This window comes from Mustela putorius, unplaced genomic scaffold, assembly GCF_011764305.1.
Source record: "Mustela putorius furo isolate JIRA1106 unplaced genomic scaffold, ASM1176430v1.1 tig00004007_pilon_pilon_pilon, whole genome shotgun sequence".
NCBI lineage: Eukaryota > Metazoa > Chordata > Mammalia > Carnivora > Mustelidae > Mustela > Mustela putorius.
In genome coordinates this window covers 14,911,675-14,934,093 of record NW_025422145.1, presented here as the reverse complement: position 1 = coordinate 14,934,093, position 22,419 = coordinate 14,911,675, and the positions used below count along the sequence as shown (strand labels likewise).

General features: G+C 62.6%; 3 protein-coding genes and 1 long non-coding RNA gene across 9 annotated transcripts; 2 read left to right on the top strand and 2 right to left on the bottom strand.

The window, feature by feature from the left end:
* The first annotated feature begins 431 nt into the window (after window positions 1–431).
* Window positions 432–9,104, top strand: CHTF18 (chromosome transmission fidelity factor 18). Of its 3 annotated transcripts, XM_004750826.2 has the most exons (22): window positions 432–593; window positions 763–957; window positions 1,039–1,189; window positions 1,335–1,503; window positions 1,853–1,945; window positions 2,031–2,083; window positions 2,171–2,303; window positions 3,230–3,439; window positions 3,942–4,039; window positions 4,268–4,391; window positions 4,476–4,624; window positions 4,804–4,897; window positions 5,167–5,265; window positions 5,339–5,469; window positions 5,644–5,815; window positions 6,689–6,913; window positions 6,997–7,146; window positions 7,232–7,362; window positions 7,979–8,123; window positions 8,221–8,352; window positions 8,661–8,718; window positions 8,808–9,104. In XM_004750826.2, exons 1-22 carry the CDS (start codon window positions 503–505, stop codon window positions 8,942–8,944), a joined length of 2,940 nt encoding a protein of 979 aa, XP_004750883.1. In that variant the 5' UTR covers window positions 432–502; the 3' UTR covers window positions 8,945–9,104. The 3 variants fall into 3 exon arrangements, with proteins under 3 accessions (XP_004750883.1, XP_012910745.1, XP_012910746.1); XM_013055291.2 differs by lacking the exons at window positions 8,221–8,352; window positions 8,661–8,718; window positions 8,808–9,104 and having other exon boundaries at window positions 7,887–8,108; XM_013055292.2 differs by lacking the exons at window positions 8,221–8,352; window positions 8,661–8,718; window positions 8,808–9,104 and having other exon boundaries at window positions 7,867–8,045.
* Window positions 9,105–9,117: 13 nt separating this feature from the next.
* On the bottom strand, window positions 9,118–11,269 carry GNG13 (G protein subunit gamma 13). 3 transcript variants are annotated; one of them, XM_004750829.3, is made up of 3 exons: window positions 11,141–11,269; window positions 9,453–9,584; window positions 9,118–9,260 (listed from the first exon to the last, which is right to left on the bottom strand). In XM_004750829.3, the coding sequence occupies exons 2-3, from the start codon at window positions 9,548–9,550 to the stop codon at window positions 9,155–9,157; spliced, it is 204 nt and encodes a 67-aa protein (XP_004750886.1). In that variant the 5' UTR covers window positions 9,551–9,584; window positions 11,141–11,269; the 3' UTR covers window positions 9,118–9,154. The 3 variants fall into 3 exon arrangements, with proteins under 3 accessions (XP_004750886.1, XP_004750887.1, XP_044928098.1); XM_004750830.3 differs by having other exon boundaries at window positions 9,453–9,618; window positions 11,141–11,264; XM_045072163.1 differs by lacking the exon at window positions 11,141–11,269 and adding an exon at window positions 10,792–10,835.
* Window positions 10,973–13,830, top strand: LOC123389723. The gene is made up of 3 exons (XR_006604371.1): window positions 10,973–11,185; window positions 11,907–11,998; window positions 12,647–13,830. It is a non-coding gene; the product is annotated as an uncharacterized LOC123389723 (long non-coding RNA).
* A 59-nt stretch (window positions 13,831–13,889) lies between these two features.
* On the bottom strand, window positions 13,890–18,729 carry LOC101693645 (translation initiation factor IF-2-like). Of its 2 annotated transcripts, none has more exons than XM_013055295.2 (2): window positions 16,182–18,729; window positions 13,890–14,501 (listed from the first exon to the last, which is right to left on the bottom strand). In XM_013055295.2, the coding sequence occupies exons 1-2, from the start codon at window positions 17,281–17,283 to the stop codon at window positions 14,461–14,463; spliced, it is 1,143 nt and encodes a 380-aa protein (XP_012910749.1). In that variant the 5' UTR covers window positions 17,284–18,729; the 3' UTR covers window positions 13,890–14,460. The 2 variants fall into 2 exon arrangements, with proteins under 2 accessions (XP_012910749.1, XP_012910750.1); XM_013055296.2 differs by having other exon boundaries at window positions 16,460–18,729.
* Between the last annotated feature and the right edge of the window lie 3,690 nt (window positions 18,730–22,419).

Genomic DNA, 22,419 nt, shown 5'->3' with positions numbered 1-22,419 from the left:
GCCGAGTGTGGGGACCCCCCCCGCCCCCTCCCCGAATCCCCGCCCCCGCGTTTGATGGCCACAGGCCGCCTGCCAGGGCCTCCCGCGGCCCCTCCCACTCCGAGACCCACCTACACGCTGGCCGCGCCGCCCGGGCCGCGCGAGGCCGCTGCCGGGCCCTGGCTCCAGCACTCGGTCCCCGCGCCTGGCGACCCGGCGACCCTGGAGCCGCGCCTCACAGGACCCTGCCGGGGCCTGCAGCCCCGCCCACGCCGCGCCCACACCACGGACGGGCGGCCATGTGGGCCAATGGCGAGCGTCTGGGGCCGCCGCACTGGCTCGGCCCCGCCCCGCCTGCGCGCGCAGTTCCGCCCCCGCCCCGCTCTCCCCGTTGGCCAATGGCGAGCGCCGCCGGGCACGCCGGCCAGGGATTGGCGGCGCCGGGACGCAGGGGGCGGGCACGGCGCGGGACTGCGGCGCGGGAGGTTCGGAGCGGGCGGCGGGTCGGCCGGGAGCGAGCGCCATGGGCGACCCGGAGCTCGAGCTGGCTGGTGCCCAGGACGACTTCCACAGCCAGTTCGCCGACGAGCTGGAGGTGCTGGCCGAGCTGGAAGGTGGGCGCGGGCTCTGCCGCAGCCTCATCCCCCGTAGAACGCGAGGACTGCCTGGAGGAGGGGAGGGGAGCGGGGGGCGCGAGGCTGGAACGGCGCCGCGGCGGGAGCCTTGGCCTACAGTGGGGGCGCGCTCATCTGGCGCAGCTGCTGTCAACCTTGTCTCTTGCAGGGACGGCGGCCCTGTCGCCCTCCAGGGACCCCTGGCCCACGGTGGGCCGGGCCCGCCTGCCATTCGAGGAGGCCGCCGCTGGAGGGGGCGCCGCCACTCCCTGCTCTCCGGGGGGACCGCCAGAGAACCGCGGAGGCAGTGCTAGGAAGCGACAGCTGGCCGGCCGCGTCGCGAGGGACAGGGCCTTGCCCCCCAGTATGTCCTCCGGGGCCCCGGGCTCAGGGGTGGGGTGTAAGGCTGGGGAAGAGCCTTCGTTCCTCCCGTCTGCCTCCCCAGCCCCCAGGGTCAAACGGCTTAGGCTGGAAGTTGTCAAGAAGCTGAACTTCAGGCCCGAGGAAATGGAGGAGCCCCCCCTTCCTGACTCCCCTGCGGGGGACATCACTCCCCCACCGAGTCCCGAGGTCCCCAGTGAACCGCGGAGCAAGGGGTGTGTGGCTTGGGGCGCTGGTTTCCAGAGGCCTGCCGCCGAGGGTGGGTGGGTGGGTGGGAGCGATGTGTGGTTGTGCGGATCTGGGTTCCTCTGATGGTGGCAGGAGCTGAGAGGCCCCAAGACAGCCCCTGTCCCTTCCCAGGGCCTTGGACGCCGGTGTCGATGTGGGTCTTCTGCAGGCCTCGCCAGCAGCCCGAAATCCTGTCCTGAGGCGACCCCCTGTCCTGGAGGACTATGTCAGTGTGACCTCCACGGGGGGTAGCCGGGCTTTTCTGGTCCTGCGGGCTGATCCAGTGGGCACAGGGGTGCAGGTGGGTGCTGTGTGGCCATGAGAGAGGTGGGGGGCTCTGTGCTGCCCAGGAGAGTCCTAGACCTCACACCCTCGCTGGGACCCTGGGGACACCTCTGGAAGTTCAGCAGGCCTGTTTCCCTTCCCCTCTCTCCCTCGTACCTCCTTCACCTTTTGTGTGTGTGTCTTCCCTAGAGTCGTGCCCATCCTGGTGTCTTATTCCGTTGGCGTTCTTGGTTAGAGAGGGTTCTTGTCCTGTTGTTGGTCTGTTCGTGCTGCAAAACGCCACCTGCGTCCCTAGCACTGTTGGTAGGGGGTCTGGGGTGGTTATGTCGCGGAAGGGGATGAAGGCTGCCCTCGCTTTCCTGCAGACCCCTTTCCTTGATATCTGGCGGCGAGGCCATGGCCGGCTGGATCTGTTGGGCGTGCCCTTTGCGTCCCTGAAGGAGCAGGTCGACAATGAGGTGGGGCTTGCTGGGAAGAGAAGGGCGGTTCTGGGGGGACTGCATGTCGGAGCCATTCAGATCCCAACCTCTGGTGTTCGCACAGCGGAGGCAGCAGCTGCTTGAGGAGGCCCATCAACTCTCAGACACGCTTCGCAGGTGACACGGTGGGCCCTTCCAGCTCTGACCTCCCTCCCACTTGTAGTCAGTGCCGCGCAGTCCCTCCAAAGGCATGATGTTCTCCAGCCTCAGGTCGGAGGAGGTCCAGCACTTGGCGGCTCCTGAGGAAGAGCTGGCCAGCAACCAAGACGAGTCCCGGCACTGCCTCTGGGTGGACGAATTTGCCCCTCGGTCCTACACGGAGCTGCTCAGTGATGACGTGAGACACTATTCTTGTTCAAGCATGACTGGCTTTTTTGTTGCAAGAAACAGAAGGTGCAGGATTCAGCTAAACCTCATGTTGTCTGCAATGGGAGAGATGCTTTTTGGTTTTTATTTTTTTTTTTTATTTTATTTTTTTTTTTTAAAGATTTTATTTATTTACTTGAGAGAGAGACAGTGAGATAGAGCATTAACGAGGAGAAGGTCAGAGAGAGAAGCAGACTCCCCATGGAGCTGGGAGCCTGATGCGGGACTTGATCCCAGGACTCCAGGATCATGACCTGAGCCGAAGGCAGTCGTCCAACCAACTGAGCCACCCAGGTGTCCCTGCTTTTTGGTTTTTAAAGATTCTGGTTATTTGAGAGAGGGAGCGAGCATGAGGGGGGGATGGGCAGAGGGAGAGAGGAGAAGCAGACGCCCTGCTGAGCAGGGAGCCTGATGCTGGCCTGGATCCCAGAGCTCTGAGATCATGACCTAAGCTAAAGGCAGACGCTTCACTGCCTGGGCACCCCAGGTGCCCCAGAAGAGGTGGTTTTGGTTTGTACGTTTGAGTTGTAGATGGGGACACTGAGGCCCTCATGGGGCTGGCACACTCTGTGTCACTTGTGATCTGCGTTGGGATCTATACCTGCCCCCTGCCCCTGCCACCCGGAATTTGTTTCCTGTTTCCTTTCTTGCTCTCATAAAAGCTGATGTGGGGATGCTCCTGGGGAAGGTGGTGGTGGTGGGGGGCCCTGAACGGGCCAGGGTCGTAGGGATGGAGAGTCTGGAATGAGCCTCCCTCTGTTGCTCACTGGTCACTTGTCGTTTAGTTTCAGCCTCCTTGGGTGTTTCCAGGGCTCACGGCAGCAGGTTGATTCAAGGGCAGGCACAGGGGGTCCTCCGTGCTGGCCGTTCCTCCAGGCCATGCCTCTCTTTCTGCAGTTCACTAATCGCTGCCTCCTCAAGTGGTTAAAGCTGTGGGACCTGGTGGTGTTCGGACGAGAGAGGCCTGCCAGGAGGCCGAGGCCCGGCGTGGAGCTGGCCCGGGGTGGCAAAGAGGCCGCGAGCTCCAGCAAGTGGAGGAGCCATGAGCAAGTGCTGGAGGACATGCTAGAGGCTGAGCTGGACCCAAGCCGGCGGCCCCGGCAGAAGGTGAGGCCCTCCCCTGCACCTCATGGCTGTGCTTTTGGGCATCCGGTGCCTTCACAGCCTCGTGGGGTCCTGAGGCACATTTAGTGCTTCCAGAGTTGGGGCGTTGAGAACACCAGTGTGTCGGCGTGGAATACTAGTGCCGGGAGTCGGACTCTGAGTCTCTTTTCACGGCTCAGTTAAAGCGTGTGCTCTCTGGAGGATCCTGGCCCTTCCCAGGACGCTCATGGTGATGGGGGTTTCTCGGGGTCAGACATGCCAGCAGTGGCTGTGCCTCTTGTGGCACATCCTCGTTCCTCTTCTCACGTGTGACTTTTGCTCTAACGCGTTGTGTGTGAGGCATCAGTATGCTGGGGTCCTTTCTTGGTTAGTCACCACAGAGGGGCTGAGTGTGCATCTCTTTGTAGCACGTCTCCCGTTTCAGGGTTTTCGAGGTGGGTGTGGGGGGTCCCCTCGAGTGGTGACAGGTTGTAGCAGGTGGGCATGTGTGTTGTCTTGGCCTCAGGTGGCGCTGCTCTGTGGGCCCCCGGGGCTTGGCAAGACCACCCTGGCCCACGTGATCGCACGGCATGCTGGGTATTGCGTGGTGGAAATGAACGCCAGGTGAGTGGCAGGGAGGCCAGCCTCCATGGTGACATGGCCCTGAGGCCCCAGTGGGTTGGAGGCAGAGAGGAGCTCTTGCTGCATCAGGGCTCGTTGCGGGGGGGGGTTTGCCTTGAGATGTAGGTGTGGTGGTTCCGCCCTGGGAGGTTGTCTGGTCAGGGACCTTGGTCGCTGTCTTGGCCGAGGCCGTGCCATCCTGACGGCTTTGCCCCGGCCTCATGGTTCCAGTGACGACCGCAGCCCTGAGGCCTTCCGCACGTGCATTGAAGCGGCCACGCAGATGGAGTCAGTGCTGGGTGCCGGCGGGAAGCCCAACTGCCTGGTCATCGACGAGATCGACGGGGCCCCTGTGGTGGGCCTCCTGGGAGCCCCAGTTCAGGGGAGAGGTGGGTGGGCAACGGGCTGGGGCTCACTGCGTCCTTTTCGCATCCCTTAGGCTGCCATCAACGTTCTCCTGAACATTCTGGACCGCAAGGGCCCACAGGACACAGAGTCTGGGGGTCCGGTTCCCCCGAGTGGGGGTCGGCGGCGCCGGGCTGAGGGGGTGCTCCTGATGAGGCCTATCATCTGCATCTGCAATGACCAGTGAGTGCAGTGGGGCAGGGCTTTGGGCGGGGGAGGGGTGTCGGGGGGCCCCTGGCAGGAGGGTAGCAGCCCGGGGAGAGCGCACACCCAGCCCCCCTGGCTGCCTCTGCCCGCTGGGCTGTGGCACACCCGCCACGCCCCTGCCTAGGCAGTGAGCTGCGTGTGGCTATGCCCTGCAGGTTTGTGCCGGCGCTGCGGCAGCTGAGACAGCAGGCCTTCCTGCTGCACTTCCCGCCCATACTGTCATCCAGGCTTGCGCAGCGGCTGCAGGAGGTTGGTGATGGTTGGGGTGGGGGCACGTGAGTAGGGGGCCGTGTGCCTGACTACGGGGTGCGGGGATGTGCCTCCTGTTCAGACCCCCGTTTTCTTCTTCCTTGCCATCCTCTCTCGTATCTAGGGCCCCAAGCCCCAGGTGGCCTCAGGATGTGTTGGGGGAGATGGTTTGAAGCAGGGATATGTGGTGGTCGTTCTGTGTTCTGGGGAAGTGGGGGCCTCGGGGTGGGTTTCTGGGGCGCGGCCGCCCACTCTCCTGCCCCCTGCAGATCTCCCTGCGGCAGGGCATGAGGGCCGACCCGGGCGCGCTGGCCGCTCTGTGTGAGAAGACAGATAACGACATCCGTGCCTGCGTCAACACGCTGCAGGTGGGTGGGGGCGTGGGGGCGGCTGCTCTGGGCGGCCAGGAGGGAGGCCTCTCACCAGCCTGCCTTTGTCCAGTTCCTCCATGGGCGGGGCCGGCGGGAGCTGAGTGTGCACGCTGTGTGGACCACGCGGGTTGGCCTTAAGGACCAACGCAAGGGGCTGTTCTCCGTGTGGCAGGAGGTGTTCCAGCTGCCCAGGGTGCAGAGGTAAGCGGGAGGGCCGCCTCCACCACCACCCTGGGTGCCACACAGGCCCTGAGTGCTCCCGGGTCCCGCAGACCGTCGTCTGTGTGCAGATGCCTGGGCCGCTTCAGGGAGCGCGGCACCATGGCGGGGGACGAGGTGGGGGGCCCCATTCCAGCCTTGACCCCCCCCCTGCAGGCAACGCTGGGGCCGGGACCCGGCCCTGCCCCCACACACGCTCCTGCTCAGTGATGAGCACCTGGGTCTGGGGCCCCGTGCTGCCGAGGTGCCTTTGACCACGGCTTCCCAGCGGTTCTACCACATCCTGCACTTGGCTGCCTCCGCAGGCGAGCATGAGAAGGTGGTCCAGGTAATCTTGCTCTGCCAGTTTGCTAGCACCCGGCCGCGCCTCTGTCCCTGCGACAGGCGATGCTTCAGACAGCGTCATGCTCGTGGAGAAATGGGATGGGAGCGAGGGGTGGCAGAGACAGGGCCTCGGGAAGCTCTCAGAGGTGATGGTGAGCAGGGACAGAGGCCTGGGAGGAGGGACTCGTTGGTGGCAGGGGCGGGGGGGTGGGTGGTGGCAGGCGTGGGCTGACAGGGAGGGGAGGTGGGCTGGGTGCGCAGTGGGGCAGTCATCTGACTGCCGGGGTCACTTCAGTTGCTGGTTGGGACACGTGAGTGGGGCGGGAGAGTCCCCACTCTGGATGTGAGCTGTGGTAATGGACATGTGCGGTAGGGCGGGCGGGGTGAAGTTGGGGCTGGAGCAGGTGGCAGGGGTACCCCCGCCCCCGGGAAGCCTGGTCTAAGCTGTCTGCTTGAGTAAGCTTTGGATTAGCGGCTGTGGATCTGACTAAATCCGGAATCTGCGCCCCGAGAGCATGGGGGTCTCATGGGGAGCGAGAGTGGGGGATCTGTGCCCTCCGTCCTGGCCGCAGAGCTTCCTTCAGGAAGGGGTGGGTCCTGGAGGCTGGGCTCCTTGAGGCAGTCATAGGCCAGGGGTTCTTCTCCTGCAGCTCTCGGGGCTCTGGTCAGAACAGCGGGGGCGGCAGGCTGGGCCTTCCTGGCTCCTCCTTTGGGGCTTCAGGGCCACTTGCTGGTGCTAGTTGCTGTCCCAGAGTCCTTGGACTTGGCAGGGCAGGTGGGAGGTGCAGGGTCCCGGCGGAGGGGGGTGCCTGTATGTGGGCTGGGGACCACAGCTGGGGGTGCTCAGTGGTCCGCCCACCTGCCCGCTTACCCCCAGGGCCTGTTTGAGAACTTCCTGCGCCTGCGGCTGCGGGATTCCAGCCTGGGCACTGTGTGTGCAGCCCTCGACTGGCTGGCCTTCGACGACCTGCTGAGCTGTGCTGCGTACCACGGCCAGAGCTTCCAGCTGCTGCGCTACCTGCCCTTCCTGCTGGTGGCCTTCCACCTGCTCTTTGCGTCCAGCCACGTGCCAAGGATCGCTTTCCCCAGCAGCCAGCAGGAGGTGTGTCTCCCGCACCCTGCCTGGGCCTAGGGTCTGGCCCAGAGATCCTAGATCACCTAGACCCGCTTTATTCTCTACCCCAGGCCCAGAACCGGACGAGCCGGACACAGAACCTTATCCAGACGCTGGTGGCGGGCATTGCACCGGCCACCCGCAGCCGAGCTGCGCCTCAGGCTCTCATCCTAGATGCCCTCTGTCTGATTCTGGACATCCTTGCGCCCAAGTTGCGCCCTGTGAGTGCCTTGTTTGGAGTGCAGAGTGGGGTTGTGGCGGCTGCTGGGGGCGGGCCTTGGCCATGCTCAGCGTCCATGCCCACAGGTGAGCACGCAGTTGTACAGCACTCGTGAGAAGCAGCAGCTGGCCAGCCTCGTGGGCACCATGCTTGCCTACAGCCTAACCTACCGCCAGGAGCGCCTGCCCGACGGGCATTATGTCTACAGGCTAGAGCCGTGAGTCTGCAGCACTTGGGGGGGTTGCCGGGGGCAGGCTGGGCTCTGGGTGCTATGGCAGGCAGGCCAGGAATCTTGGCTGGTGTGAATCACACTTTCCCATCAGTGGGGCAGTGGCAGAGGCTCAGTCCCAGCTCGGGGCTTGCGCAGGTGTGATTGTGGGGGGGGTTGTCCCCCTTATGGGGGGTGATTGCAGAGGGTCTGCCTGCCTCAGTGTCCCTCAGGCACTGCTTCCAGAGGGCCCCAGGCTGAGATGTTCCCCAGGGTCCCACTGCCCAACAAGGGGACCATTGCCATCCCTCTTTGGTCCATTTGCAAGGAGCTGGTAATGGTGACAGTTCTCAGTGCTCAGCCCCGGCTTGAGCCTAGGCCCTGCCCTGTGGTCTCAGTTCTTCATTCTGCAGCCCTGGGACCGTTCCCTTCTCATGCCCACAAGCACTTGGGGAAACAGGCTTGGGGTGGGTAATCCCCTGCTGCTGTGGGTTACGGGCCTTGTATTACCAGGACTGAATCCCACACTGCAGCTCCTGCTTCATGCCGTTTGGGACCGGTGTGGTAGGAAGCACCTGCCTGTCCCTGCTGATGGTCTACGCCTCTTGACCCACCCCGAGAGCAGGAACGTGGAGGAGGTGTGTCGCTTTCCTGAGCTGCCCGCCCGCAAACCTCTCACCTATCAGGCCAAGCAGCTCATCGCTCGAGAGATCGAAATGGAGAAGATGCGGCGGGCGGAGGCCTTGGCCCGGGTTGGGGACAGCCCCCAGGTAAGCCTGCCCTGGGCTCTGGGCGGGGCTGTCGGAAGGGACAGCGTCCCCCGAATGGCCCTGCCCGGTCAGCCCTCACCACACCTTCGGTCTGCAGGTAGACGGGGTTCCCTTAGGGGCCAAGGCTCTGCCAGGGGCTGCTGGGGACAAAAGGGGACGCGGCCGTGAGGAGCAGCAGCTGCAGCAGCGGCTAGAGCGCATCCTGGAGAGAGCTGCCCTGGAGGAGAAGGTATGGGGTGGGGGCGGTTCTTGGCCCCGGGGGGCCTGTTTCTTGTCTGCTGCTTAGCCTGGAGGGTTCCCTGTGGCCTCAGCTTCCCCTGTGGGCAAGAGGGGGCTCTGCTGGTTGTGGTAGGAGGGAGCTGCTGGGTGGGTGATGAGGGACCGGAGGGACACAAGCTGGGTGAGTCTGCTTCAGGGGGCCTGGGGAGGGGAGGTGGGCCTCTATTTCCACAGCCTGGGGCCACTGGCTCCTCCTCCAGGGCAGGGGGTGACCGCCACAGGTCTTTCCTGAGAGCCTGACCAGCTTGCCCCTTTCAGCCCGAGAGGGACTTCTTTGGTCGTGTGGTCATCAAGAGAGCAGCAACCCCGAGTGCAGGTGCTTAGGGTGCGGGAGGGGTGGGAGGGGCTGGAGGGCGGGGGGGGGTAGGAGGGGGAGGCAGGGGAGCAACCATGTGGCCTTCACAGGAGATGCGGCCCCAGAGATGGATGCGGCTGAGCGGCGCATAGGCACGGCGGTGGGCAGGAGTGACGTCTGGTTTCGATTCAAGGAGGGTGTCTCTAATGCTGTGCGGCGCAGTGTCCACATCAGGGACCTGCTGTAGCAGGGGCTGCCCCCGCTGCCAGGAACCCAGGCCGGGTACCTCCACCCGTGCTGGACGCCCCAGGGACCATGCTTGATGCTATCGAATTGAGTTTTCTCCGTTAGGAAATGTATAAAAGCACGGACACTCTCAGAAAGTCCTTATAAAAGTCACACCTTTATTGAGTTGTCCTCCCTACACGAGCAAGAGCCTAGGGGCGGGGCGGGGGCCTCACAGGATGGCACACTTGCCCTTTTCCACCCATGGGTTGTTCTTCATGAGGTCGGGGTTCAGGAACGGGTCCTTGGGGATCCCGTCCTCGATCCACTTGAGGAGCCTGTGGGTGGGCAAGGTGGGGAGGGTGAGGCTGAGCAGGTGGGTGAAGGGCTCCTTAGAAGTGCGCCCAGTGGCTCGGTGCAGGGCCGTGGTTCTGGCTCATGCAAAGGAGTGCAGGGCAGGGAAATGACATGCAGATTGGAGCCAGCCTGGGCTTACTCAGGGACGGACTTACTCAGGGATGGGGACTTACTCAGGGATGGTCTTGGATGACATCTCCCTCTTGAAGGCCAGCTGGTACTTGAGACTCTCCACCTCTTTCTTCATCTGGGGCACATCCCACTCCTCCATGGCGTCGGGGGCTTCGGAAGTGGCCAGCCTGGGGCTGGAGAGCCCAGGAGGGAAAGACAGCCAGGGGGCTGCCAGCCTGCAGTCACCGCCCAGCGGCTCCCTCCCCACCAGACCGATGCCCAGTCTGCTGCTGGGGAGGCCCCCAGGGGCTGTACCACCCCTATCCTGGGGGCCTCAGAGGCACCCACATGGTCCACAGGGTGCTGGGCCTGGAGCTGAGGCCCCACTGATGAGGCCCCGTGTGCCCGCCCCTCCCCCATGGGGTTAATTAACTGCAGAGGAAAGTTTTTGCTCAGCGCTGCGTCCTCCCCTCACACCCCTGTCAGCCTGTCCACAGCCTGGTTTCTTGGAGAGCGAAGGTGCAGTGTTTCGCCAAGAGCAGGACCAGGCACACAGCACAGGGTTCCCAGAAGCCCACCCTCCAACTGCAAGGCCCACTTCCCACTCCCTGTTGCAGAGGGGCACCCCAGACTATCAGGTGAGGGGTGGGGCCGCGCCTGGCCTCCCTGGACCATGGGCTGTCCCTCCGCTTTGCATGGGGAAGCCTACCCAAGGGAAGTTAATCTTGGGGCCTGGAGGATTTGGCTGCAATTTGCATCTCTAGCCAAGGGGATTGGGGGCGGAGTAGGTGCTCAGGGTTATGGGGACACTGGCTGCACAGCTGGTCTGGGACTTGGAGTGCCTACAGCCTTCTGCTGCCCCGTGTTGGCCCCCCACACTAACAAACTGCCTGGCCCAGTTTCTGCCTGTGCACCAGCCTGGCAGAGCGGGCTGCCTCCTGCCTCCCCCACTAAAGCCCATTTCAGCGGCCCAGGGAGTTCCCCACTGGCCCCCAGGCCCTGCTCCCATCATGGGAGGCTGAGAGCCAGGGGACTAGGTTTCTGGATCTTGGGAGGGTGGGCAGGGGGTGGCAGGAGTTTGACCCTGTCTGCACCAGCCTGTGGAGGGGACTCCACGCTGGAAGATCTCCATCTTGGCGGGTGGGGGGGGGTGGGTCCTGCAGGTTGGGGACAGAGCAGCCACACTAGGAGTCCTGGAAGGGTCAGAGCCACAGGAGAGCAGAACCTGCCTTTTGTGGGGAGGCAGCCCATGGGGGGCATGCGGTTGCTCCCCTCCCAGAAACCCCCAGTCCAGCATCCCCACCCCTGGCAGGGACAGTCACGTTGTGGTGGGCTCTCCGCGGCGGGGGCGGGGGCGGCTGCCTCGCCCGCAGCCCCCACCGCCTGCCCTGCCTGCCCTACCTGCGCGCCGCGCCGCCGGAGCCGGCCGCCCGTCCCGCGCGCCCCGCGACGCCCCCGGCCACGGCGCTCGGCGGGCACTGCGGGCGGCGCGCACGGCGCAGGACGCGGCTTCCCTCCCCTTCGGCCGCCCCGCCCCCGCCCCGCCCGCCGGAACACCGAGGGGGTCTTCCCCGCCGGCTGGGTCCGGCCTGTTGGGCCGCGCAGGACTGCTGTCCTCGACTCCAAGACCAACAGGCAGGGGCATCTGGGGGTTAGGATGGTCCAGGTCAGCCCGGTGGGACCCGGGAAAGTCCCACAAGCCCCCGCCTCGGTTTCCTGCTCTGCACGGGGACCCGCTCATTGGACCTACCTTGGACGGTGCCGGCAAGGGCCAAATGACAAGAACCAAGTGATGGTGAGTGACAGCGAGGGCCAAGTGAATGAGTGAGCGAGCTCACAGGCAGCCAGAGCCCAGGCAGGGGCCCCGCCCACTACTGCCACCTGGGGCCAGGCCCCAGCACCACCCCCATCCCCTCTGCCCTCCTCCTCTGGGCCGGGTCTACCCTGGGGACTTGGCCTTACCCAGCAAGCTCCTCAGCCCCCGCGTGTGGGAGAGGCGGGGATGGCAGTGAGGAGTCAGCTCTGGCCGTGGACAGTGGTCTCCCACGGAGGGCTGGCATGGAAGACTTGGAGCCATTAGACTGTACCGTAGCCGTCCGTGCCCTGAGAAGCTAGAGTTGCAGTCCGGGTGGGAGTAACAGGGATGGGGCCAGGACACCATACTCCCAGGGGCCTCAGCAGTGTGTACTGATGGGCTATGGGGCCCTTGACAGGATCCTGCCCTGGAGCTGAGCCACCCGTAGGTGGGAGCCTGTGTCCCCCATTTCCAGGCTGGTGGTGGGCTGATGGGGTAGCTGCCTTGAGGGCTGGGTGTATGTCCATGCTTCCGCTGACCCTGGGCTGGGAATAGCCAGACTTATTCCGTGCCGGCCCCGGGGTACGCTGGGAATGTGCTGCCTCTGGAGGGTGTGTCTGCCTCAGGGGTGCCTGAGGCCAGGCTGAGCAGCATTGGGGGCTCTGGGGAGGGAGGGGGCCTTCCTCCCTGCAGGCCGGTCCCCTCTCTGCCTGCTCCTCAGCTGGCCCATGCTGGGACCCAAGCAGACGCTCACTCTGCCTTCCATCGCTCCAGGACGGACCACATCCTGGTCTCCTCAGCCTGATGCCCCAGGTGTGTCTGGCAGGTCCTGCTGCCCGGCTCTCCGGGGAGTGCTGCCCTTGGGGCCACTGTGTGACGCAGGCACCGGGCTGCCTGCTGGGTGGGGGGCCCCCAAGCAACAACGGCAGCTGCAGAATGCCGGAAGGGCCCTGCTCCCCAACCTCCACCCTGCAGAGGCCGGGACTAGGCCTTCCGCAGGAGTGCTGGTAGCCCCCTCTGGGCTGGCGGCTTGTGACTGGTCGCTGTGTCCTCATCTAGGAGGCAGGATGGGGTGCCACCTGCCTCTTTGGGTTCCTGAGTCCTCCCTGATGTGATTCTTTGAAAGGGGGTCAGCTGGGCCTCCCTGGCCCCTCACGCAGCCACACGGTGATGCCTCTGGAGGCCCTTCTGGAACTGGGGCATGTTAGAAAAATGAGGGATTAATTTTATTATGGATTTATGGGGCGTGGGGGGCTTAGAGCCAGGATCACAGCCTCTGCAGGGCAGATGGCCGGCCGTGCTGGTCTCACTCCGCCTTGCACACCCCTGTGGCCTGGGGGGCTGCTCACACGGGCGGGCGGGCAGCCCAGGGGAGGGCATCATGGTCCTCCAGACTGGAACAGGTTTGGGCTGAGACCTGGGCCAGCTCGACCCTGCCACCCCGTCATGCCTTCTTTTCAGACTGCACAGAACAGGACACCCAGGGCCAAGCTTCGGCTTGACAGCGTCTGGAGGGCCCCGTGGGAGAAGGCCGGGGGTCTGCTCCAGGTCCTGCTTTGTGGGTGCTGTCTGAACACTCTACACCCAGGGGCACCTGAGCACATCGGGGCAGCAGGGCGCGTCGGCAGGATGGCAGGAGCCAGGCCTGCATCCATGAGCTGCGTGGGGCATGGGGTCCTGCACATCTCCAGCTCTGTGCTCTTTCCAGCCTCTGGGCGGCAGCCATGTCTGCTACTGTGTGGACTCTCCAGGCTCCAGGTTCAGACGTGGTCCTCGTGCTGATCGCAGCCCTGAATAACAGAGTCCCCCAATCTGTGTGGTGGGCCCGCTGGTGCATGCCTGCTCTCTGCGACGAGCCAGGATTCTCGGCTTCTTGGGATGCTGGACAGGGGAAGCAGGGACAGCTTGTCCTCCAGCAGACTGCCACCTTGCAGACACCCAGAGTGGCTCCAGAGAGACCAGACTCTGTGCTGAAATTAGCTCCGCTAACTGGGCTGCTGGTGAGACCCAACGTGCTCCCTGTGGCCTAGAAACAGCCGGGCTTCCGACTCATGGGTGGATGGGCACTGTGGGCTGGGCCTCTGCTCTGCAGGAGTAAAGAAATGGTATGTGTTGCCGTGCCCTGATCCCTTCTGGGTGGGGCGCCAAAGAGGGCTCAGGGACGAGGGGGAGGAAAGGTTCCCACCAGACAGGGACCCGCAGTCTAGTGCCATCCCTGACACCACTCTGAGCTGTGGGTTCTCCCCTGGTAGAGGCTAGAGCTGGGGTGTCTGTCACTGGCTCATGAACCTTGGGGCATGCTGGCAACCAGGGCCGCCCCAGCTGCTGTTGGCGCCGTGTGAGGACACGGGCCCACTCGGCTGCTGCTGAGACCAGACTCAGAGAGCAAGACAGCCTGGGGCAGACGGCCAGCCTGTGCACAGGCACAGTGAGGCCCGAGGTGACACCGGCTCTGCTTCAGACTGCCCGGGGAAGAGAGTCAGCCCCCCTAACCCTCCCTGGGCCACCGCCTCATCTGGAGGTGGTGAAGCCTGAGTACATGCGGTCAGTGCTGAGGGCCCGGGCTGGCGGGGCAGGGGTGTCTGCTTGCCATGGCAGGCTTATGACAGGCCCAGTGACCGTGGCCCTAACAGCCCCACGGGAACGTGTCCACTTGTTTCTGCCCCTGCCATGACTGGCAGAGCCAAATACTAGGACAGCAAAATCGGCAAAGAAGCCGTTTATTTACCTTGTTAAACAGAGCTCGTGAAAAAAAGAAGATTGCTCTCACATAATCTTGGAAAGCTTGTGAACGACAGTCAGGGGTAACTGGAGCTCCCTTTGGTGTTACGTCCAAGAAACATAAGACATGACTCCGGGGAGGCCTGGTCCGGCGGGTGGCCGCGGCCAGCAGGACAGCTCGAGTCGGTGTCCAAGAGGCCACTTCGGCGGACTTGGTTGCTTCCAGCAGCCCTGTGGCTAGGGAGCAAGGCCAGGGTGCCCCGGGCAGCGGGCCTGGGGCCTCAAGTTCTCCGCCCCCAGGTGAGAGTGCCCTCAGGCAGCTCCTGAACACCAACCAAAGGGACCTGTGCTTTCCGAAACAGACATGAATGTGCGAAGTTACAGGTGTCCCCGTCTTGTGAAGGTCTGGAGGGGTGTCCCATGATACGCAGCAGGGCGCAAGTGAGGCCAGCTGTTACTGGCTCGCGGAGACTCCTGTCTGCAGGTTCACTGCCCCCTTTTCTACCAGCCCCAGCAGGCCTGGCTGGCAGAGCTACCTCTTCTTGGGGGGATGCTTACTTTGAGATAAGGAAGATGAGCCACTTTGCCCCATCACCTGTGGAGTGAAGAAGAGACAGCTCAGAGCTGCCCCCCTTCCCCCAGGGCCAGCAGCCAAGGCCAGACCCAGGGGACCAGTCCTTGCGAAGGGGTCCTGCTGGGCTGAGACCCTCACACAAGGTTCACATCGTCTCATCTCTGCTGGGAGACAGAACCAGGGGCAGATACCACTTAGTGCCCTAGCCATCCTACCAGACGGGACTGGAGGCTCCCAACGGCCTGTGTGTGGCCTCCAAGTGCAGGGACAGGTGCAGCGGCTTGCACCCAGGCAGGCCTAGGTCTGTCACCTGTGCAGGCTCAGCACGCAGCTGGTTCTGGTCTGGCGGCACCCACAGGCATGTGGGTCACTGGCCGATGAGGCTCATGCAGCTCAGGGGTCCCAGCACATCACTAGTGAGTCTACCGATCTGCACCCCCAAAGACACATACACCACAAAGCAGGGTGGATGTATGCTGTCTGGGCCTCTGGCTCGTAGGGGCCCAGGCTGCTCTGACGGCTCAGCACTCTGCAATGACTAACCAGCTGACCCCCACTGCACTCAGCAGGGGTGGGGGACCCACAGCTGTGGTGTGGATGAGGAACGCAGCCGGGGCTGGGGGTGGACAGAAGGCCCCTTGCTTTCTGTGCTTGGCAGCTGACCACACGCACACCAGGCCCCTGACCAGGCGGAGCAAGGCAGGCCCAGTGTAGAGCTCAGTGAGCTGTTTGTTCGCTGGTTTGGGGAGCAGCTCATTCTCCGCTGCTTCCCCGGAGGAAGCCGGTGCAGGACCACTGTCACTGCATCAGGAGCTGGGGCTGGGAGTGGCCACACATGGTGACAGTGGTCTGATGGCCAAGTCAGCAGGGAGAGCCTTTGGTACCCCAGGTCACGCCCACCGCTGAAGGCAGTTTTATGCCGGAGGCCTTTTAAAAAACAACTTCAGGGCCTACAAGTTCTCCCTACCAGAGCAAACAGAGGAGTCATCTCAGGGGACATCATTCTGTGAGTCTTCCCCCAAAGGCCAGGAAAATGTCTAACAGCTGGGGCAGCATGTGGACAGCAGCCTGCACACAGAGGAGAGGGGCCTCAAGGCCCAGCTGGCAAACAGATGGGAAGAGGTAAGAGGGGGCAGAATGAGTGAGACTGTGTGGAGGGGAGGGGAGCCCTACACAGACTGCCCATCCGGGAGATGAGTCGGGGCAGGGAGGGCTGCCCTTGTATTCCTGCGAGATGTTCTGGCTGTGCACACCGCACGTGTCCAGGCTGCCATGTGTCAGGGAGCCGTTCAGAGATAAGCTGGCCCGCAGCGATGGGGCTGGAATCCAGATGGGCTGTCTGCTGCCCTGGGGCCATGTGTGGGGAAGGGTGGTCCACAGGGCAGGTGGGCAGCTGCACCTGAGGCTGCACCGCTGGGAGTCCAGGAGCACGTGGGTGGTAGCAGCTCACAGGCAAGTTCCCAGCAGATGCAGAGTGGCAGGGTGGACACGGGCTCTCCAGGATGGGGAAGAGCCAGCACAGGCACCTGGTGTTCTGGGACACACAGGATGCTGTTCGGCCCCCCATCTGCAGGGAGCCCTGGCACCCAGGAAGCTGCCTGTTCTGAGGACTCCCCTGTGCACGCCCCATGGCCAAGGCCCCACGTAGCTGCCTGGGGAGGAGACCTCAGACCCGGGGTGGATGTGATGCTGGCTATTTACCGGTGTCGCGACCGAGACAGCCCTCGGCCCCAGGGACGTGGTGGAAGGCGGGCGGAGGCACAGCCCTCGGCGTGACAGTGGCTGCCTGACACCAGCATCCGGGCCTGTCTTGCCCGGGGAACGTGTAGCACTGTTTTATGAACGTGCTCGGGCCCACCCAGCGCTCCAGCGCGGCTGGGGGCCCAGGCAGAGCCCCTGGGGTAACGCCGTCCCGGCGATCCGCTGCAAAACCCTCAGCAGGAGCCCAAACAGAAAAGGCCAAGGCTTGCACCACGTACGGGGAGGCTCCGCCAGGGCGGGTTCCGATCCAAACCGGAGACTCGTCCCCAGCTCCCCGGCTTCCCGGCGTCAGGCCCAAACCGGAGCACACACAGGGGGCACATTCCTGCCCAGGCTGGAGGCCGCTGCAAGTGTAAAGACCGTTCTCAGCGCGAAGGCCGGACAAGACGGGGCGGCCCCGGCTCGGACTGCGGGAGCTGAGAGGGGGGCAGAAGCCGGAGGACGAGGGCGGGAAGGACCCGCTCCTCCGGGGCTGCCCTGGAAGGCCGGCCGGCCCCCATCCCCGCCGTGCGGGGGCGCTTTCAGGCAGTCCGGGGGCCGCGCGGTATCGCGGTCCCGACTTCCCGGCAAACTCCGGACCCACCGAGCCGAGGCCAGCCGCCGCCAGCTCTCCAAGCGCCCGCTTACTTCCGCCTTGGAAGACCACTTCCGGGTAAGCGCCGGAAGGGGCGGGGAAGCCGGAGAGGGAGGGGGCTCGCGTTACGTCACGCATGACGTTGCTGTCCTGGAACACGGCGGCGTGGGAGCGGCGTGGGAGCGGCGTGGGCGCGGCGGCGGGAGTCGTGCGGCGGAGGGAGGAGGGGTGTCGCACGCCGACTTTCCGTTTATTTTCTCGGAGCTCCCTTCCCGGCGTGGGATTCCTCCGCCGGAGGTGCTTTGCAGGCTGTGTTGGGTTTTGGAAGATGACCTTCGAGGGGGCCCGGACACTCCCACCCGCGGCGTGGGTGAGCGAGTCGGGCTGTGCGACCCCGTGTAAACCCGAGCGTTGTAGGAGACACAACAGCGGCGAGCGAGGACTCCGCTCAGGTCCCCCCTCCCCCATCTCCTCATCCAAGTTCCCCCCAGTCCCCCCAGGTCTCTCCCCCTCAGCGTCTCTCACTCAAGTCCCCCCCGCCCAGGTCTACCCCTCAGCATCCCCCGACTCAAGTCTCCCCTGAAGCCCCCCCTCAGTTCTTCTCAGATTTCTCCCCATCAGCATCTCCCCACTTAGTTCCCCCAGCAGGTCTCTCTTAAGCATCTACCTTCAGCATCAGTGTGGGGGGACCTAAGAAGGGAGACGCTGAATGGGGAGACCTGAGGGGGACCTGACTGGGGGGATGCTGAGGAAGAGACTTGAGTGGGGGGGCCTGAGTGGGGAGATGCTGAGCGGGAGAGACCTGGGGTAGACCTGGGTGGGGAGATGCTGAGGGGAGCCCCTTCAGTTCTTAAGCGACTCTCCACTCAGGTTCCCTCCCCCAGGTTTCCCTCCAAGGTGTTCCCCCCCCCCCCCCAGTGCTCTCCTCTGAGCTTCCCCAGGTCTCCCGCACACAGGGACTCCCCCTGCCGTCCCCCAGGTCTGCCCGCTCAGGTCGCGCCCTCCGTGCCGTGCTGTCCGTGGAGAAGGCAGCGGGAGCCCTGCCTTCCAGCCGAGGGACTGCCCCGAGGACCCGAGCACGCCGCCCGCTGAGGGACTGTCGCACGGACCCGAGCACGCCGCAGACTTGCCGTGGCAAAGGCGTCCTTGCGCTCTCGGAACCTGGCGGCGGCCGCTCAAGTGTGTGCGAGTTACAGGCTGGACGGACGCGGGACGGAGGCAAAGCTCGTGTTCCAGCGGGTGCTGTCCCCAGCGGCCAGACGGGGGCTCTGGACCGCGATGAGGGAGGGCGGGAGGGCAGGTGTGCAGGAAGATTGCAGAGGCGCGGCTTGGGGACAGAATGGGGCCCGGGTGGGGAAAGGAGCCGTGATTTTTGGCACCTGCGAAGCCTGGTGTCCCCGGTGACCCCCATCCAGTCTGGTCCCGCCACTGTCTGTCGCGTCTGTGCTGCTGGGTCCGTAGGCAGAGGCCGAGAGAGCTGCCCGACACCGGGGGCCGCCACTGTCCTATGGTGCTGAGTCCCTGAGCTCTGGCCTCGGCTGCTTCTGCAGCTCCCGAGCTCTCCCTCCTCACCAGGCCGAACCGGCTGTGCGCTCAGGTGGGAGAGTCTTGCGTTCTGGGACCCGCTGTCCAGGGTGCGGCTGTGGTAGCCCCAGGACACGGCGGCAGACGCTCCTGCGGAACCTGGAGGACCCCAAGGAAGCCTCGGGCTGACTGCCGACCTGCACCTTGGGAGCGGGCCTTGTCAGGATAGAGTCTCAGGGTACACTGCCCTCATCAGCACCCCAGAAAGGCACTTCTCGGGATCTTTCCACGGGTCCCGTTTAACCCAGAGCACGGAAACCCTGTGCCTCGGCGTGGTGGGTGGCTTGGGTGGGCTCTTCGTCAGTCCTCCGCGTCTGGGCCTGCCCCTGTGTGCGCCACTGCCCGGTCCTCGCCACTAGGTGGAGCCACAGGCGCGCGTGAGCGCCCCCGCGTCCACGGGCTCAGGGCCCCTTCACTCTAACCGGCTTTGAATTCCTGCCCTGCGGTGGCGGCGCGGTGGCGCGGGGGGGGGGGGGGGATATTTATTACCTTAGAAGTGGAGTCAAAGAATATGGTGCGTATGTATTTTTCTTTTATTTATTTATTTTATTTCTTTTATTTTTCTTTTATTTTACAGTATTAAAGTTTATTGCTCATGAACAATAACTGCTTTTAAGCAGTCCCTTTTAAGGAAAAGCAGTGTTATTTTTCTCAAACAAATTTAGAGGCGTTTTTTCCATTTGTGGGATCCTTTCAAGGAAGAGCTGCATTTCCCACTCTGCTTCTGCCTCTAGTCGCCAGCGGCGTTGCCATCAGGGAGCCTCTGGGAGCCCGCAAGGCCCTTCCAGAGAATGCGAGTGGCAGGCAGTTCTTAGCAGTCTGGTGGCAGTTGTGTCCTCCCTTGCAGGCCCCACACCCCAGGACTGCCCTAAAAAGAAGGCGTGGCTGCCTCATGCCCTTGCTGGTGTTCTGTCTCCGTGATTTCCTGCGTTTTGACTCCTGTTGCTAAAGAGAGTCAGACACAAACTGTGTCATAGGATTTTTTAAAAAAAGATTTTATTTATTCATTTGACAGAGATCACAGGGATCAAGCAGGCAGAGAGGCAGGCAGAGAGAGAGGAGGACGCAGGAGGACGCAGGCTCCCTGCTGAGCAGAGAGTCCAATGCGGGGCTCGATCCCAGGACCCTGAGATCATGACCTGAGCCGAAGGCAGAGGCTTAACCCACTGAGCCACCCAGGCGCCCCTGTCATAGGATATTATGGTGAGAAATGAGCTTGTAGCAGTCTGGTTTGCAATCTGGGTTACTCTGGACATGAAGGAGCTCCCCATTCCAGTCCTGCTGAGCCCCAGGTTATTTAGGATTCCCAGAAGACACCGTGTCAAGACACCCGGAGAGGAATTGTAGGTGAGGGGGGCTAATGTGGGATCTGATCCCCAAATCCTGCGGAAATTTGGGGGGGACCGTACATACGTCTGTATCAGGGACTTTGCAGATTAGTCGTGAAGGTCAAGGGCCTTGTACATTTTGGGGGTCTGTAGAGAGACCAAGATGATATGATTATGGAGAGTCTTGGTACTTTCTAAAATAGTTAATAGGGTTCCTTTTTTTTTTTTTTTTTTTTTTAAGGTAGGCTGCACACACGGTGGGGCTCAAACTCATGACCTGGAGAGCAAGAGTTGCATAATCTACCAACTGAGCCAGCCAGGTGCCTTATACTTCCTTTTATTTTTTCATTTTATTTTATTTAATTGACAGACAGTGAGAGAGGGAATACAAACAGAGGGAGTGGGAGAGGGAAAAGCAGGCTTCTACCAAGCAGGGAGCCTGATGCAGGGCTTGATCCCAGGACCCTGGGATCATGACTTAAGCCAAAGGCGGACGTCTAGTGACGGAGCTTCCCAGGCACCCCCCCCCTTTTTTTTTTTAAAGAGAGAGGGAGAAAGATTCTTAAGCAGACCCTGCCCAGTGTGGAGCCTGCGTGGGAATCGATCTCATGACCTTGAGATCATGACGTGAGCAGAAATCAGGAGTCATTTACTTAACTGACTGAGCCAGCCAGGTGCCATTCTGCTTAGAGCAGTTTTAGGTTTCCAAGAAAATAGGGCAGAAAGGACAGAGCTTCCATGTGCTGCTCTGCCCCACACACGGGCCCCACCGATAACCTCTTGTGGCAGGGCGATGTGCTGGGATGTGCCGGTCACAGCTGACGAGCAGCACCAACGCGGGGTTGCTACTGAAGCTGGCGTCCCACTCGCACGTCCTCTGCTGTTACCCGGTGCCTCCATCTGTCTCGGGACCCAGTGGAGTTGGATCCTCCTGTCCTCTTGGACTCTTCTGGGTTGGAACCATAGTGATAGTGTCTCCGGCTTTTCTTAGTTTTGATGGCCTTGACCATCTGAGGTGTGTAGGAGGTCTGTAAGTTGGGGTTTATGAGATGTTTCTCCTGTGGTTAGGTGGGGAAATGGCAACGGCTTCCGCCACTGTGACCTCTCCATGGTCCCCCTTCTCTTCCCCGAGATGGAGAGGAGCTGGGGGGTGGGGAACAGCGGAGAGGGAAGGAGCGGGGAGGGGACAAGCACGTGGCACACCTGTCCGCAGGACCCATCGCAGCCTCTGGCTGGGGGAGCATGTGGTGTCCCAGACGTGGCAACCACAAAGCAGGGCCAAGGGAAATGGGAGCCCGGCATTCTTGAGCACCTGGTGAGAGCATCTGGCTGGGAGCCTCTGGTGGGAAGACCCGGATGGAACAGCTGGTGGGGAGAACCTAATGGGGAGCACCTGGCAGGGGGCCCCCTGCAGCCCTTCCTCACTTCAAGCCTCGTCGCAGGGGGAGCTGCTGGGCTCTGTCTGGGGAGCACCTATCTTCCCGCCTCAGCCTGTCCGTCCCCAGGGACCCTCGGGGCACCCTGGCCCACGGCCATCTCCCTGCTGGGCTTGCCCCTCAGGTGAGCTAATGAGAACATGGGCGCAGGCCGCCGTCTCCCACAGACAGTCTCCCTTTGGCTTTTCTGGAGGCTTTGTTGTGGCTGTGGGGGGTGGTTCTTAGGGCCTTGAGGTGCTGCTTTTACCTGCTTTACCCTTTAGGACGTAGGTGAGGCTTTGAGGACCCCATTTCTGCTGGTGCAGAGGACAGGTGGAGGGCAGCTTGGACCGGTCAAGGCAGCTCTGCTCCCAGCCCGGTGCAGGTTGTGGGTGACCTGCTTCTGCTGACGACCGAGCTCCGCAGGGAAGGGAAAGGTTATGTGTGTGTGCACAAGCCGGACAGAGTGGTGTGCTTCAGGAGCCTGGCAGGTACTCTGGCTTGAGTGGGCTGGTGACAGTGGTGGTGGTGGTAGTGATGGCAGCGATGGTGGTGGTGCTGGAGCTGGGCCGCACGGCCTTGCCTGCACCACGTCCTGGAGCTGCTGCTGACGGCCAGGACACAGCCTGGGGGTTCTGCTCCCCATCTCTCAGAGCAGGTTCTGGCTCCATTCTTTCCAACCATCTGACCTGGGCTATGGAGCACATGCAGGACTGAAATGTGGTAACATCCCACTTCATCTCATTAGAGTTACTTTTCTTAAATTAGAGAAGGAACATGTATCAGGAGTGCAGTAGTGGGCTCTACCTGCAAACCAACAAGATGTGTGCACACGTAAGTAAGTTAGACTATGACCTGAATTACGAAAAGGCTCACTGCTTGGTCCTTTTCAGTGCCCCGGTGCATTCGGAATTGACACAGTCGTTGGTTGCGGACATTTCCAAGCAAAGGTCTTTTGAAGGAAGATAAGAACACCTGTACCTGTTGCTGTTTTTATTTTTGGAAGGGAAGGAGAATTCATTCATCTTATGCCAAGTGGTGGAAACTCCGATGTGCTGGGACGGATGCTTTGACTTTTCTTATTGTCAAAGTAATTTCTTAGGTGCCCTAAACACAATCGTGGTCTTGCTGAAAGAGTAAACCATGGTGAGGTTGGGTGCTGAGGGGAAGGAGTGCGGCAGTGGGCATAAGCAGAGCGCTTCTGTCAGCTGCTCCGGGTCATCTGTGTGGCCAGGCCTCCAGAAAGCTATTGTCTGAGAGGCTTCCATCAGGAGATG